The sequence below is a fragment of the Melozone crissalis genome, unplaced genomic scaffold (assembly GCF_028551555.1).
Source record: "Melozone crissalis strain CALT ecotype California unplaced genomic scaffold, PUWL_Pcris_2 ptg000016l_1, whole genome shotgun sequence".
Lineage (NCBI taxonomy): Eukaryota > Metazoa > Chordata > Aves > Passeriformes > Passerellidae > Melozone > Melozone crissalis.
The window spans coordinates 34,731,893-34,745,420 of NW_026535794.1; the positions used below are offsets into that span (position 1 = coordinate 34,731,893).

At 36.7% G+C, this 13,528-nt stretch overlaps 1 protein-coding gene across 3 annotated transcripts in view; it reads left to right on the plus strand.

Annotated features, from left to right (window-relative positions):
* TAX1BP1 (Tax1 binding protein 1) overlaps window positions 1–13,388 on the plus strand; it is a 55,709-nt gene extending 42,321 nt beyond the window's left edge. For all 3 annotated transcript variants that reach the window (XM_054273648.1, XM_054273651.1, XM_054273649.1), the window contains 6 exons: window positions 862–987; window positions 2,759–2,830; window positions 5,254–5,428; window positions 5,763–5,908; window positions 11,518–11,603; window positions 12,240–13,388. In XM_054273648.1, coding sequence (XP_054129623.1) covers window positions 862–987; window positions 2,759–2,830; window positions 5,254–5,428; window positions 5,763–5,908; window positions 11,518–11,603; window positions 12,240–12,441 — 807 coding nt within the window. In that variant the 3' untranslated portion in view covers window positions 12,442–13,388. The remainder of the gene's footprint in view (window positions 1–861; window positions 988–2,758; window positions 2,831–5,253; window positions 5,429–5,762; window positions 5,909–11,517; window positions 11,604–12,239) is intronic.
* Window positions 13,389–13,528: the final 140 nt, after the last annotated feature.

The window sequence follows — 13,528 nt, forward strand, 5'->3', positions numbered from 1 at the left end:
TGTAATAGCTCTTATAAATCAAATTCAGCAGGCTGCTGTAATCTAGCTGATGTTTGGAACAAGTGTGGCAGTGTTGATCTGATACACTGTCCAAAGCAAAGTAACTTTTCCCTGTTGCCTGTCATGGCTTTTACAGTGTTTTCACACTGTGGGTTTTGCCAACTACCCTGGGCTCAGTCATACATAAAGGCATTTATTTGGTTGTCTCAACCAAAGTTGGCACTTGATTTTCATTTAGCCAGTTTGGATGTGTGTATGATGATGGCATATTGCATCAGTGGCACTGGTGAAAAGTTCAGAACAGTTTAAGAAGTTGTTTCTGAGTGTTGTCTTGTCTGTTTTCATTTTGTGTCTTGTTTTATCACAATGATACTCTTCTATTTTAGTAGGTTTTCCAGGATGTAATAACTGTCCTGTAATTTTGTTCATGACCCTGTCCATGGAGAGCCTGCATTGGCTTCTGCTGGATGTTTATTCCATAGTGATTTTTGAAGAAAGCTTTGCCTGTGACCTTCTGGATGAAAGATACTTAGGTTGTAAAAGTCACTTGGGAGAGGTTTTATATTGAAGTGAGGTACTTGAAAGAATAGTCAGGGTTAGTAATATTAGGGTACAAAGAAACTTGAAACTGTGAAACTAAAGAGGAATATCAGCTTGTTGAAAACTAAGGGAAAGAAATGCTTATTGAACATAATTTATGCAGTGTTCTGTGGTCCTGACCATTTCAGAGTCTTGAGTCAGGCTTGTAGAAGCCATTTGTAAGTGGTCTCATTTTAAAAGCATGGAGTGACATTTTTGGGGGTGGGAAGGAGAATCTCTTAAGACTGTAAATATTTCATGCCGTGGTATAAACTACTTTAGGATGAGAAGATGAAATGCAGTGTTTATGCTGATGAATTAGCTAAACTGGAGCTGAAGTGGAAAGAACAAGTGAAAATCAACGAGGGTGTAAAATTACAGCTGGCAGCAATGGAAGATCAGTATAAGGTAAGTTACAGGTTTTATTTATGACAATTAATGGTTACTTCTGCTTAACATGGCTGCTTATTTCTGATAGTTCAAGTAATGAAGAACTTTTATAGGGAAAACACACTAAATACATTTTTGCTGTAAATACAAATTCTGCTCTTGAAGAAACAATACAGTCTTGTAATGTTTCTTTTAAAGTAAAAGAGGTCTGCTAAGATCTACTATCACCTGGCCATCAGTCTTTTAATACTGTGGATTTAGACAAACCCCTAAATGATGTAGTCTTGTATACAGGGAAAAAAAGTGCAAGGGATTTCTAATTTCCTGCTACTTACTGTAATACTAACAGGAAGATTGATTGGTGTGTTTGTCTAAATTCTTCATATTCTATATTGGATTACCAGTGTAGTAATGTCTAATTCATTTTACCTGAAGTCAGTAGAGAGAGGGAGGAGTGATCCATTGTTTTTAAAATCATGCAAGAATTTGATGTGGAGAACTTCTAGCAGCATAGTGGGCAGCTTTAGCTTACAAGGCGCCTTAATCTTTGAGGTTATGTGATAGCAGTGCTTATGCTGAATTTGTTTTTTAGGTCAATAGGGATGACATAAGAGCAACAAATATTCATGAGACCAGCTTTTCTGCTGGTTCTCAGTCTAATGGTGATAATCCAGTTGACTCTGTTGCCTGTTTTTGCTCATTGTGATGAAAAATGATTAAACTGAACTGTGACTGTATTGGTTCTACTAGGAACCCCTTTTTATTAGGAATTACAGCACTTTTTCTTAATAAAATGCTGAATTATTCTACAGTTTCTTTCAGTACTCCATTTGCCATATTTTTCTGACACTTTCCAAAGCTCTTAATTTCAATTTTATAAAATGTATGACTCTTTTCAGTTTATTTAACTAATTAGCAGTGATCTGTTGCCATGCATAATTTAATGTGAAGTAAGTTTAACTTCTCAACAGCAGGTGTAATAAATAATTGGTTCCACGATTGGAAACATTTTGACTGCAATTAAAAATTTGCCATAATTCAGGAGGGTGCAGGTGGTACAGAAAAAGTGAGCTTTTTTTCCCAGTCTGGAGATTTTGCTCCATTGACCTAAACTAGGAGAAGGAATTTCAGAATTGAAAAAATTTGATAAGCACTGAGCTTAGATGTTAGAAAAACAGGGGAAGAGGCAGTCTCTAAAAGAACTAGAATACACGTAAATAGTCCTTTGTAGTGAGAGATTATTTAAATCATCATTTTGAAGCCAGGAAGAGTTGTGTAATGTGTCAGTTGCACCTCCTCCCAGAGCACCCAATAGAGACAATGTAGATGTTTGTGAAACAAATTTAGTGTCTCTGAGGCAGGAGTAGCTTTTGGTTCTCTCAAGTTCTTCGGTGGGACATATGAAATGCCAAGAGATTTCTTCAGAAATAATGAGATGAGGCTTTCAGACCTTCAGCTGTGTCTGTGCAGTGGTGCCCCTCCTGCCATTGGTGGCACTAATATAACTCCTTGTTTTTAACACAGAATTTTCACATTCCACAACTGTTTAGTGAAAACTGGCAAGAAAAGGCTGCTGATTAACTGCTGTTATGCAGCAGATAAAACTTTGTGAGAATTGTTGGACAGGATTTATAGTAACACTCACTATGTGTTGCATGTAACTCTAGTAGACAAAACTGTTTTCATCTGAAAGATTAACTTAATCAGGGAGCTTTGTTTTCATGATGTAACATGCAGGGAAATAGTTTCCATTCACTAATACAAGAATATTAATCTTCTTTTCATACAGATTCAGCTGGCAGAAAAAGAGAGACGAATAAAGGAACTGGCATCACAGTTGGAACTCTTTACCAGTGAGAAGGTATCGTCACACATTCTGAAATACTAATGTAATGTAGAAGTACGTCTGAGCTATTATATGGCAATTAATTGAAGCCAATTTTACTGAAAAGTGAAATAATAATATGTATTTTTTACATTCAGATAGTATTGTATGGTATTGTGCAAAGTTTGGATTTTTCTTTGAAACTTTATTTGATTGCCTTACAATTCGAGTATGAAGAAATACTTAATGAAAACCATTCATTTTAATACTGATAAACTGAAAAAAACGCAAACTTTCAGATTAAGCTAGTTAATTTTTTTGTAGAATTCTAGATTGTCAAGTAGTTGGTATTTATCTTCTTTTTAAGCCAAGGATATAATTTTTAATAGATCTCTCATATTTTCTTTTTCAAAAGAAATGAAATTTAAGTTTGAATTTTGGTGAGGCTAGTTTAGGTGGAGGGAGTAATTTTAAACACCATACATAAGAACAACAACTATAATAATAATAATGTATCAAGCTTATAAAAGCTTGGAACTTTGTCTACCAAATTTGTAGATATTTACATTACAGAGAAGAATCAAAGTGCCTTTCTAGACTAGACCCATGATTAAAAGGTTAAGCATGGGGTAGTAGTAAACAGCATTTCAGTTTGTACTCATGATCAGTGTTTGTTTATAAACCAAGCATAGCTTTCTAAAAATGGTCATTTGCTGTCTCTTCAAACCTATGAAATGACTCTGTTTCTTTTTTATTTACATACTTAGATAGCCTTTGTTTTTTTTGTTTTTTTTTAATCGTTCTCTACCCTAGCTATCCAACTTCTGGCTAAGGTTTTTTTGCACCATCTTTTTACAGTCATGTTGATCTACATTGTGTTTCAATTGTATGTAATGCTAAAATTAAACTACTAATGCTACTACCTCTCATTTAAAACTGCTTCTGTATTGCAGAAGAAATAGGTTTTAAAAAGGAAAATCTTGATTTCATTGCTAATTGATTGTTGCTGCTTTGTATTGAGTAAATATTAATTCCTTGGATTTTACACACCAAAATGTGCAATCCTAGCTTTTTAGTCTTACCCGTTTTAATCATATGTTCCTTTTAGTTTATAAATCTAAAGTAACTCTGGCATAGTTTTATATTTTAACTAGAGGATGGATGCCATCCATTACGTGAGGTCTTTTTGCACTTGAGTAGTGTTTTGTTTTTCAGAGTAGTTATTGGTACTTGATTTTTGCATTTTTCTGTGCAAGAGGTTGATCTGAAATTCACCTGTTTGCAAGAAAAAAATATTAAATTGTCCCTTTTTTAAACATGCTTTTAATTCTTTCAGAGTTGAGCTGGCAGTTGAAGCTTTGGTTTTAAGTTTCAATTTAAAATCTTTCAGGGAAAAGACACCCTTCAGTCTTTGAGGGTTTTACTAGCATCATGTCAGCAAATATTAAACATGAACCCAGAGAACCCAGAAGAAAATACTAATCAGAAAGAACATTACTGGAAAGCATGTCTGCCTTAACAGTTCCTATTTTAAATTATTCTTTTCATATTTCTATCTCAGAATTTTTTGCTTGGTTCTGAATTTAAATGGCATATTCCTTTTCATATTCATGGCATTTTGCTCTCTCTCCCTTAACCCACTTTGTTGAATGGAAGGATGAGAAAGATTTTTATTGGGATAAATTACAGCTGATGCATTGACCACACTGAAGTCACTTTAATTAGTGTCTTTTAAGATCTATACTGGCTTAGAGTTTTAATGGTTTCTAAGTTATAAAACCCCTTTATAGTTTGTAATTACTATAGTATGTATGGTTTACATGCAGGAACCCAGAATTTTAAGTATATTAATTTTTTGAAGAGTTCTGTTTGATAATTTCTGAAAGAGTGATCTGATTAAAATATTGCTGTCAAATATCAGAAGGGATCCAGTGCAATGTACTTAATAGTACACAAATGTCTGTCACTCATGAATTCATATGGAATTATGTCAAGTATGTGCATAGATGTGGTCCACATACTAAAATGCTACATTTTTGAATGGTATGGTATGGTATGATATGAAAAAAAATTTTTTTTTTTTTAATTTTAACTTTTAAAAACTTTTCTCACTGCGCATTATCTTTAGTTATTGTTAGTCTACTGATTTTTACTGATTTAGCTAATTTTTCTTTATTGTAAAAAGGATGCAGACGCTTGAAAAACATGGAAGTTCTATTCATGTAATTAGAACAAACAACAAATCAAGAAAAAAATAATATCTCTTTAAAATATCTTCCTTGTCTTTTTTTTTCTTCATTGACTATTTTTGGTATTTATGGTATACTGGGCCTAAGGTCAAAATGAAAATACAGTAGGAAGGTTAGCAGATTTTTTCTTGTAAAAACATATTTCATAAACATTTCAAATTTTGCTAGGACTCCATAGGTTAACTCCATTTTGAACGTTGCATTATTTAGGAGCTTGGCAGGACACCAGGAGATCAAGCTGGAAGGATGATGGAAGGACAGACTTCACAGCAGACATTACATTTTCGCAACCCATACTCAGAGGAAAATGGACCAGTTCCTGCAGTGCCAAGTAGACTACCAGTATTGCAATATGGAAACCCTTATGCAATTCAGGAAAGAAGAGGTAAATAAATTTCACACCCCCCAATATAATTTCTCCCTCTGTTTCAAAAGCAGTGCCTCATTGAATGCAGGTTAAGTACCAACAGTCTTCAGACTGATTTACAGAGCCTTTTCTGACTGATGAACAGCAGCATAGGGCCTTTATTTTATGATGGGAATCAATAAGGTAAACAAAATTTTAAACATCATTGCAAGAAACTGATTCTCTCCTGTTGTTTTATATTATGTAAACCAAAAATGTGTTTTAACTCTCGATTTTTAAAGGTAAGGTAGCATGTCTGTAAGCTCAAAATACAGTCCACTGAGCAAAGATGTCCTAATTAATTTTTCTTCAGATGGAGCAGATGGCGCTTTTAATCCTGATGAGATCCAAAGACCACCTGTTAGAAGTTCCTTCTGGGAGCTAGATGATGTAGTGTGTAGCCAGCCTTCACGCAATCTCAGTCGGCCTGATGGTTTAGAAGATCCTGAGGATAGCAATGCAAGTTACCTTTTTTTCTTATTTCTTTTCCTTGATATAGTTACTCATGAGTTACCTAGACTTTCACATGGGTTTTCCATAGCTGATAAACCTGATTTATTGTTATGTAAATTTGGAATTGGTTTTTCTTTTCCCTGAAAAATAGTTTTGCTTGCTGTGAAAGGGAAAACTCCACTGATGACATTGTACTTGTTCCCCTAATCTCTTGAGTTACTGACAGCTTGTTTTGGTATTAGGACAGTAGCTTCTTAATTTTTTTTAAGTACTAAAGTAAAAAAAGTCAGGTATTCTCAACTCATTATTTCTGTCTCCTGTATGGTAGAATGAGAACTCAAAATGTAGCCACATCTCCCTCATTTTATTATAGGAATATAGGAACTAAAGTGGAATAGAACAAATAAAAATGTAAAGGATTCAGATACCAGTATTTTCAGTTAAATACCTACTGTAAATTGGTATCCTAATAGATACATTATTCTAATCTGTTAATTTTTTGTTCTGTCTTCTGCAAGTCAGCATTTATTTCCATTTTGAATGCTTTTGGTATTGGACATGTGTTAGAAGGAGCTTAATTGACTGTTGCCTAAAGCTGATTGAACTGAAAGAGATGCATTTGCACTGATTTTTTTTTTTTCTTTTAGGGCTTTGGATGTTTTAAGTTTCTGGTTAGCTTTTCTTTATAGTACAGCTAACTTGCCACATTCTAGTATAAAAAACTGGCTTCTGTAATAAATTGGACTATATGTCTCCATTTGACCAGGAACAGACCTATTACTCTTTCTTATTCCAAGTACTCTTGCACCTTCAGAAATATTAAACAAGAAATACCTTTCTGCAAAGTATTGTGCTCTTTGCAAGTACAGTGGTATCATGACCTGTTTCTCATTTAGTCTAGTTTGCCACATTTAATTGCTATTAACCTTTGCAGAAACTGATCAGTGTTCAGACAGGCATGATTTTAGCCCTGGTGCTCAGCACCTATAATGGAGAAAAATGTATTTCTCCCTCCTACCTTTTGCTCCCAATGTCTATTACTGTGAATAATTAGACAAACTGTCAGAGCTTTTGCAGCCTGCTCAAGATCTCGAATGTGAGCTTAATGCTGTCCCCACCTTTACTTCACATTTTGCATATTTAATCTGATCATTCTTGACGTAGCTATTACATCTGACAAGCTCTTCTCTTCTTTAGTCATCTGCTGCAGTTTAATTAGCAGGGTGTTTTCTCTGATCTATGTGCTTTGCCCTCTTGCAAACCCAAGAGAAACAGTGCTAGAGTCTTGTGCTCGTTTGCAGACACAGCTTGGATTTTTGTAATGAGGTGGAATATAACAGGCTTAAATAAAGTTCAGCTTGAGAAAAAGTGCCTTTAAATCAAATAACTTGTATCTTTATTTTTATTTGCAATTGAGAATCAGTTGCTTGTTCCTCACCCAAATAGACTGTATGTATAGTGTAGAAATTTTTATGGAAATGAGAAGCTGCAGAATCTTTCTAGGGAGACTTAGTAATATGCCAAAGATAAAACAGTTCTGAGGCAGGATGTAAATAAATAACCAGAAAAAGCATATGTAGGTGATTCATTATAAAGAAGAGTCTGTCATTTGTGCAGAAGAAACAGCAAATATAAAATGATAAATATGAGGAGATTACCATTTCATGGGCTGTTTTTTAAAATAAGATATTGAAGATGTAGTTCTCTGCATTTTTTCAACCAGCAGGATGTAGAGTCTCTTGCTGGAGGAGGATTCCCTCCCAGAAGAAAAGGACTGGTAGGCTTGCTGCTTTGTTTAAAATGCTACTATTGTATGGACTTCTACTGTCCTCCTGTCCTCATTCCTATTACTACACATTATATTAGTTTAAAAAATTAAGGGTGTTGTAATCACTTCCACCTCTTCATGGCTGTTTTGGTAGTGGTTCACCTATGATGATGAACATGTCTACTTCTTTTATCTAGTTCAGATCTTTTAGCCATGAAGAGGTAGAAGTGACTACAACACCCTTAATTTCTTAAACTAATGTAACACAAGATATTCAAATGCCTCAGAATTTTTGTGCTGTTGTGTTCCAATTTGGTTTCTCACAAAACTTGGTTCCTTAGAAATGGGCACTTCCATTTCTTTGGTTGTCATAAAAACCCTTCAGTTTTGTATAACTAGGAAGAGTTTCCAGGATTCTTGTAGCTTTGACTTTTGGAACTCATAGGCCAATTAAACTGGTTTCTGAGAGGGATAAACTGGTCTGTGTTAATAGTTCCAGCTGGGCATGTGCACAGTGGTGATTGTGTTTGGAGTGGCTGACTTGCCACAAGTTCCTGCTGCCATCTACTCAACGCTAACTTTCCATTTACTCATGATCCTGTAATTGACCAAAATGGAATTCTTGGGAGCAAAGAATTCCTAGTAGTAAGGGAGAGATCCATAAACAAAACATACATACATATCTGTATAAAAAATACTAAAATATGAGTTTTAGAAATGTAGTCCTAATTACAATTGGCAGCAAGCCCAGAATAACTATCCTGAGACTATTAAACAATGTTTTAGTCATGGTAAATTTGTAGGAGATAGAGAATGTAACTCTTGGCAACTGAGCACCAGGTCAGGATATTTTTTCAGGTAACTCCAAAATGGCCTTTCTTCTAGCAAAAGCCCCCACAATGCATCATTACCCTGATCCGACCCTGGCAGCCAATTACGATCTTTTGCATAGAGAGGACATGAAAAGGGCAGTTGGCATCCAGGTGTCTCTTGGGAGAGCAGACTGCTTGCAGAAAGGTTGAGGAGCCTAGAGGAGCAAGTTTGATCTTACAAACAACAGAACTGAATCACAGAATAAAATGTATGTACCCTTCTTCTAGGTGTACCTGCCCTGCATGTCAGCCCTGTGTCTGTTCATGTTTTTTTAAGGCCTAGGATGGGCATTGGTTCCTTACTTCTGCATGTCAGAATGATATGGAGCACTTGGGGATGGTGTTTTTTACTGTGTCACACAGCTTTCTAATTTCTGTCTGACAATTCTGGAACTGTTTACACTTGTAATTATGAAAGCAGTACTTGAGATGGAATTTGTTGGTTTCAGTAAAATTAATTGAGTTGCACTTACTTGTGACCATTTCATGTCTGGCTTTCCCTTCTTCCCCTAGTGGCAGATCCCTTTTTTTACAAAGCTTTAGTGTCTAGTACTGTATTTATCTTCATGATTCATTTAATCTGTGGAACTCATTGTGGCAGTTTTTTAAAGAGCCAGAGGTACAGTCCAGTGATAATAGTTACGTCATGATGTTAAAGATATCCTTTATAATTCATTCACTTAATTATTCAGACTTCTGAGTTCAGGAGGCCTGGCACTTGTTCTGCTACAGGATCACAATGCCATGGATCACTGGGTCCATGGTACCAGTCTTTTCCTAAGGACCTGAGACTGTGTACCCACAGTGTTACATCACTGTAGGGCACTGTAGAGCTCTTGGACTAAGAGTGTGCAGCCATGTCCCTGTCTCTGGTCATCAGTCTGGACTGCAAGAAAGGTGGCTTTGGATCTACATAAAGGGCAGATTAAACTGTTTCTTTCTCAAAGTATGGACTGTGGGCTTTCATCAAAACCACTTGGATGACTCAACCTCATGCTATTGAGGCAAGCTGGTGACTTTGCTTAACATAAACATAGGCAAGACGCACTGAGGCCTGGTGTCCCAGCAGTTGTTGTCATAATCTCTGTAAAGCAGCTTCAAAAACCACATCATTTTGTCTTTTGAGCTGTCAGGAATGGTTCTTTTTCCTGGGAGAGAGTGATGGGTGTTTAAATGCCAGGTTGAAAAGCATGTGTAACCTTATTTATATGAATAAAGAATGGGTTCCAGGATGATACCGGATACTAAGTGGCTGTGAACCAAGATGAGACCCACGTGAACCATGATGATCTGTCCTCCCCCCATAAAGTGCTCTGTTTTACATGGAACACTTAGGAGCTTTGTCCACAAGAAATGCCAGAAGTAGACAGTTGTTGGAGCCCAATACAATGGTGCCTTCTCTGTTTTCCAGAAATTCCAAGTTACCCCAGAGTGCTGCATGAGAATTTTTAGTTTTTGGTGACTGTGTAGTGTTTACTGTAACTTGTAGTTAGAATAGCTGGGAAGTCCTCTCAGACTAAGATGAAGTTCTCATGGTTCCTGTTTGGCCATGCCGTGGTTACACAGTAATCTCTGTAACATCTCTGTGAGGTCAGCTCAGCCCAGAGATATTTGCAGTCTTCTTGTGTGGGTTAGGCATCCCAAAAGGTTAAGAACTGATCCCTGTGACACTGCCAAGAGCAAAAGTACACTGAAGAGACAGACGTTCTGTATCGTAACAGGGTAGTATCAGTACATACTTAGTATTGACATTCTTGTACAGGGCCTGGGTCAGAAGCTGCTGTAAGGAACACACAGTATGAATTTCTCAGTTAGGGGAACTGGGCCATGAGAAGGCTGTAGCCCTAGGACATTACAAAAGCTTTTACATGTGCTTGCCTTGTGTTGAAGAGACTTCTTGCAGGGCAGCTGTGTAGGACAGTGCAGGTGTGCCTATACAGAGGAAAGCATCGTCCTTTTCTTCAGATGTTTCTTAAAAAGGAGCAAGGAGGAGTGTTACATTTGTATGTGGTAGGATACCACACTTGCCAGAAGCTGAAAGAGAGGGCCAAAGCTGTAAATAATTTTATCTTGCCAAGTGCCTGAAAAAAAAAAGGTGGGGTGGAGGAGGGGGAAAGGGGTTATACTGAAGAAATTAACTAAGACTTAAGTGTTAATTTGGCCTGTCTGTGTAGTGGAGCTGTTTTACTGATGGAAGATGCACATTAATTTTCTTGATTAAGTCCTGATGTGCTTCAGTCTGGTATTCAGCAAATTTGTTGTGTTTTTGTACAAGATGTAACATTGTAGCATGAGAGTACTTAAACCAAAATAGTTTTTCTTTCTTAATACATCTATCCTGTCTCCTTCACGACAAAAGGAACAACTGATGAGTTTTAAAACTCATATGCCCTTTTCACTGCAGGTGCAAAGCAAACAGACTGCAAGATTATGTTTGTTGCCAGCATCTTGTCATAGCAGGCCCCACTGCCAGCTTAATGGAAATGTTAAATGGTTGAAACCAAACAGGTGTTGTCAGAAGAATATTGAGGAAATTTCCCATCCTTCCCTGTTTCCATTAACCCTTTGTAAGGGGAAAGTACGCTAGCCTAAATGTATGTTTGCATATGAGTTATCTGTAAAAAACACAACATATGTGCTCCTTCACATAATTTTTTGTAGATCAGCTAAATAATTCCTAGCCCTTGCTTTTAATGCATCTTTGAGATAAAAAAGGAAAATGAGGTGGGAGTTGGAGTTCCAGAAATCTTGCAGTGTACCTGTATTTCCACCTTGAAATTACTCCATTTTGTGCTCTATTATTGAATTGCTTAATAGAGCCAAGATGTACAAAAGTAAAACTTAGGCTGCAGAAATTACAGAGTGAAAGTATATTTCATCTGGGTTTGTGTTTGATAACAAAAATGCATATTGAGAAAAAAACCCCTCTTGTTTTGGTAGGGGTTAGTCTTTAAAATACTTTCTCTTTTCAATAGGATGATGACAACACTGTACCTTCTGCTCCTGATCCTCCAAGTCTACTCTTGCGTGAGCGGGGCACAGGCTTCTGCTTTGATTCCAGGTAGATGTTATCTTGTATTGGTCTTTAAGGGCATGGAGAGGTTTCTGTAGAACTACCCAAGGGTGGGGGTGCAGGTGAAAAGCTACAGAACATTTTTAATGTTTGGTTTACAATTAACTGGCACAGAATATGCCGTGAGACAGGGCAGGCTGTTCATGCTATACCTTTGATGGAATTTTGACAAATTTTTTAGTAAATGAATGAATAACCTTTGTTTTTTCCCCTCTCTTGCCAACCTAATTGTGAACCTAAGTTTAGAGCTTTTATAAAGTGTTATGTTTGCCAAGAGCAAGCATTTATGAGCAGAGAGAGTGGTTTCCCATGAAACTGTTTGGCCATTAAGGCATTCAATAGATTTGTATTCAGTGGTAGCTGGAGTAAGGTCAAAATTATGTTGCTTTTAAAATGCCAGGTTATTTTGGAATTTGCATGTGAAACTACTCTGACTGTATTGAGTGCTTTTGGAGAAACATTTAAATGAACTAGGTGATACTTGGATACAAAGTCCACTCAAAGTGAAGTTGGTAGTAAAGTTCTGAATGTCGCTGGCAGCAGGATCCTGCTTTTAGTTTGCATTAACAGAACAAATAGAAATAAACTGTTCCCTTTTTTCTTCCTCTCCACCTCCTCATGAAGTTTTGATGTGCAGAAGAAATGCCCTCTCTGTGATGTGATGTTTCCCCCAAACTACGACCAGAGCAAGTTTGAGGAGCACGTTGAGAGCCACTGGAAGGTTTGTCCCATGTGCAGCGAGCAGTTCCCGCCCGACTACGACCAGCAAGGCTTCGAGAGGCACGTCCAGACGCACTTTGATCAGAACGTATTAAATTTTGATTAAATACTTGGTTTTGCAGTGTAGCTTAAAGCCCCACCACTTTGAGTAGTCCATCTCCAAAACAAAAGCAGTGCAGCTTTCTGTAACAGTGCAAAATTCTGATTAAAAGCTCATGTACTCTAATGGGAGCCATGGCTGTAAGCTGCTATGGGGTTATCTTCTCTTTCTGCCTAACACTGTACTAAGGAAAGCCACAACCCCCCACTTTGTTGTGTATGTAGCTATTTATTCCCCTACTTAGTGGAATTTCTTCCCCTACTTAGTGGAATGCCTAAGGACACAGGAATGACTGAGCCTCAGAAAAAATGAGACCGGCTTCATGGTGTTCTTCAGCTACATTTAAAAAAGATCACCAGTACCACCTGTGGTTTCTCTTAACCTTGATAACTGAGGCACAATTAAAAATGTAATAAGCAGGTGTCTCTTCTAGCAAATCCACGTAGTTTTTCTCTGAGTAACACTGAAATTGGAAAGTTACATTACTTACCCTATGAAAATATAGTTTTCTAGTACATTTCTGAGATGTAGATGCATGTACTGTGAGATTCCAGGCTTGCAACAAGAGGAATGGTAAATACTTCAGTTTCACATGCAGAATGTTTGCCTTAAGGAATAACATTAAATGAGGTATGTTATACTTTCAGGCAGTGGTTTTGAGTTGAAAGAGACTGCTGTGCTTTAATGCCTACAAGTAATTGTTTAAAAAAGTCATTGCCATTATGTTGCAGTTTTATTCAGTAGAAAATATTGTTCTATTTTCACAACAGTGGATTGTGTTCCTTCTGGCTTTTAAAACGTTTTGCGTTTTAACTTTATGTATTTCTTTCCAATAAGTAAAACCACGTGTGTATAGCTAAACATTTTATATTTACTTCAACTGTATTAAGTAAATTTGCTTCCCACTTGCTGTACAGTAGTCTTGTTACATTAAAAGCAGAATTATTCATGGAGTCAGTGGTCTATTTTCCCTGCTGCTCATTTTGAAATTAAACAGAGTATAGACTTCACTAAGGAGTAAATGATGACTCAGCATTTTATGGCAAAGGGTTGCTGTTCACATCTGTTTGTGTTCTTTCTTTGAGAGACAGAC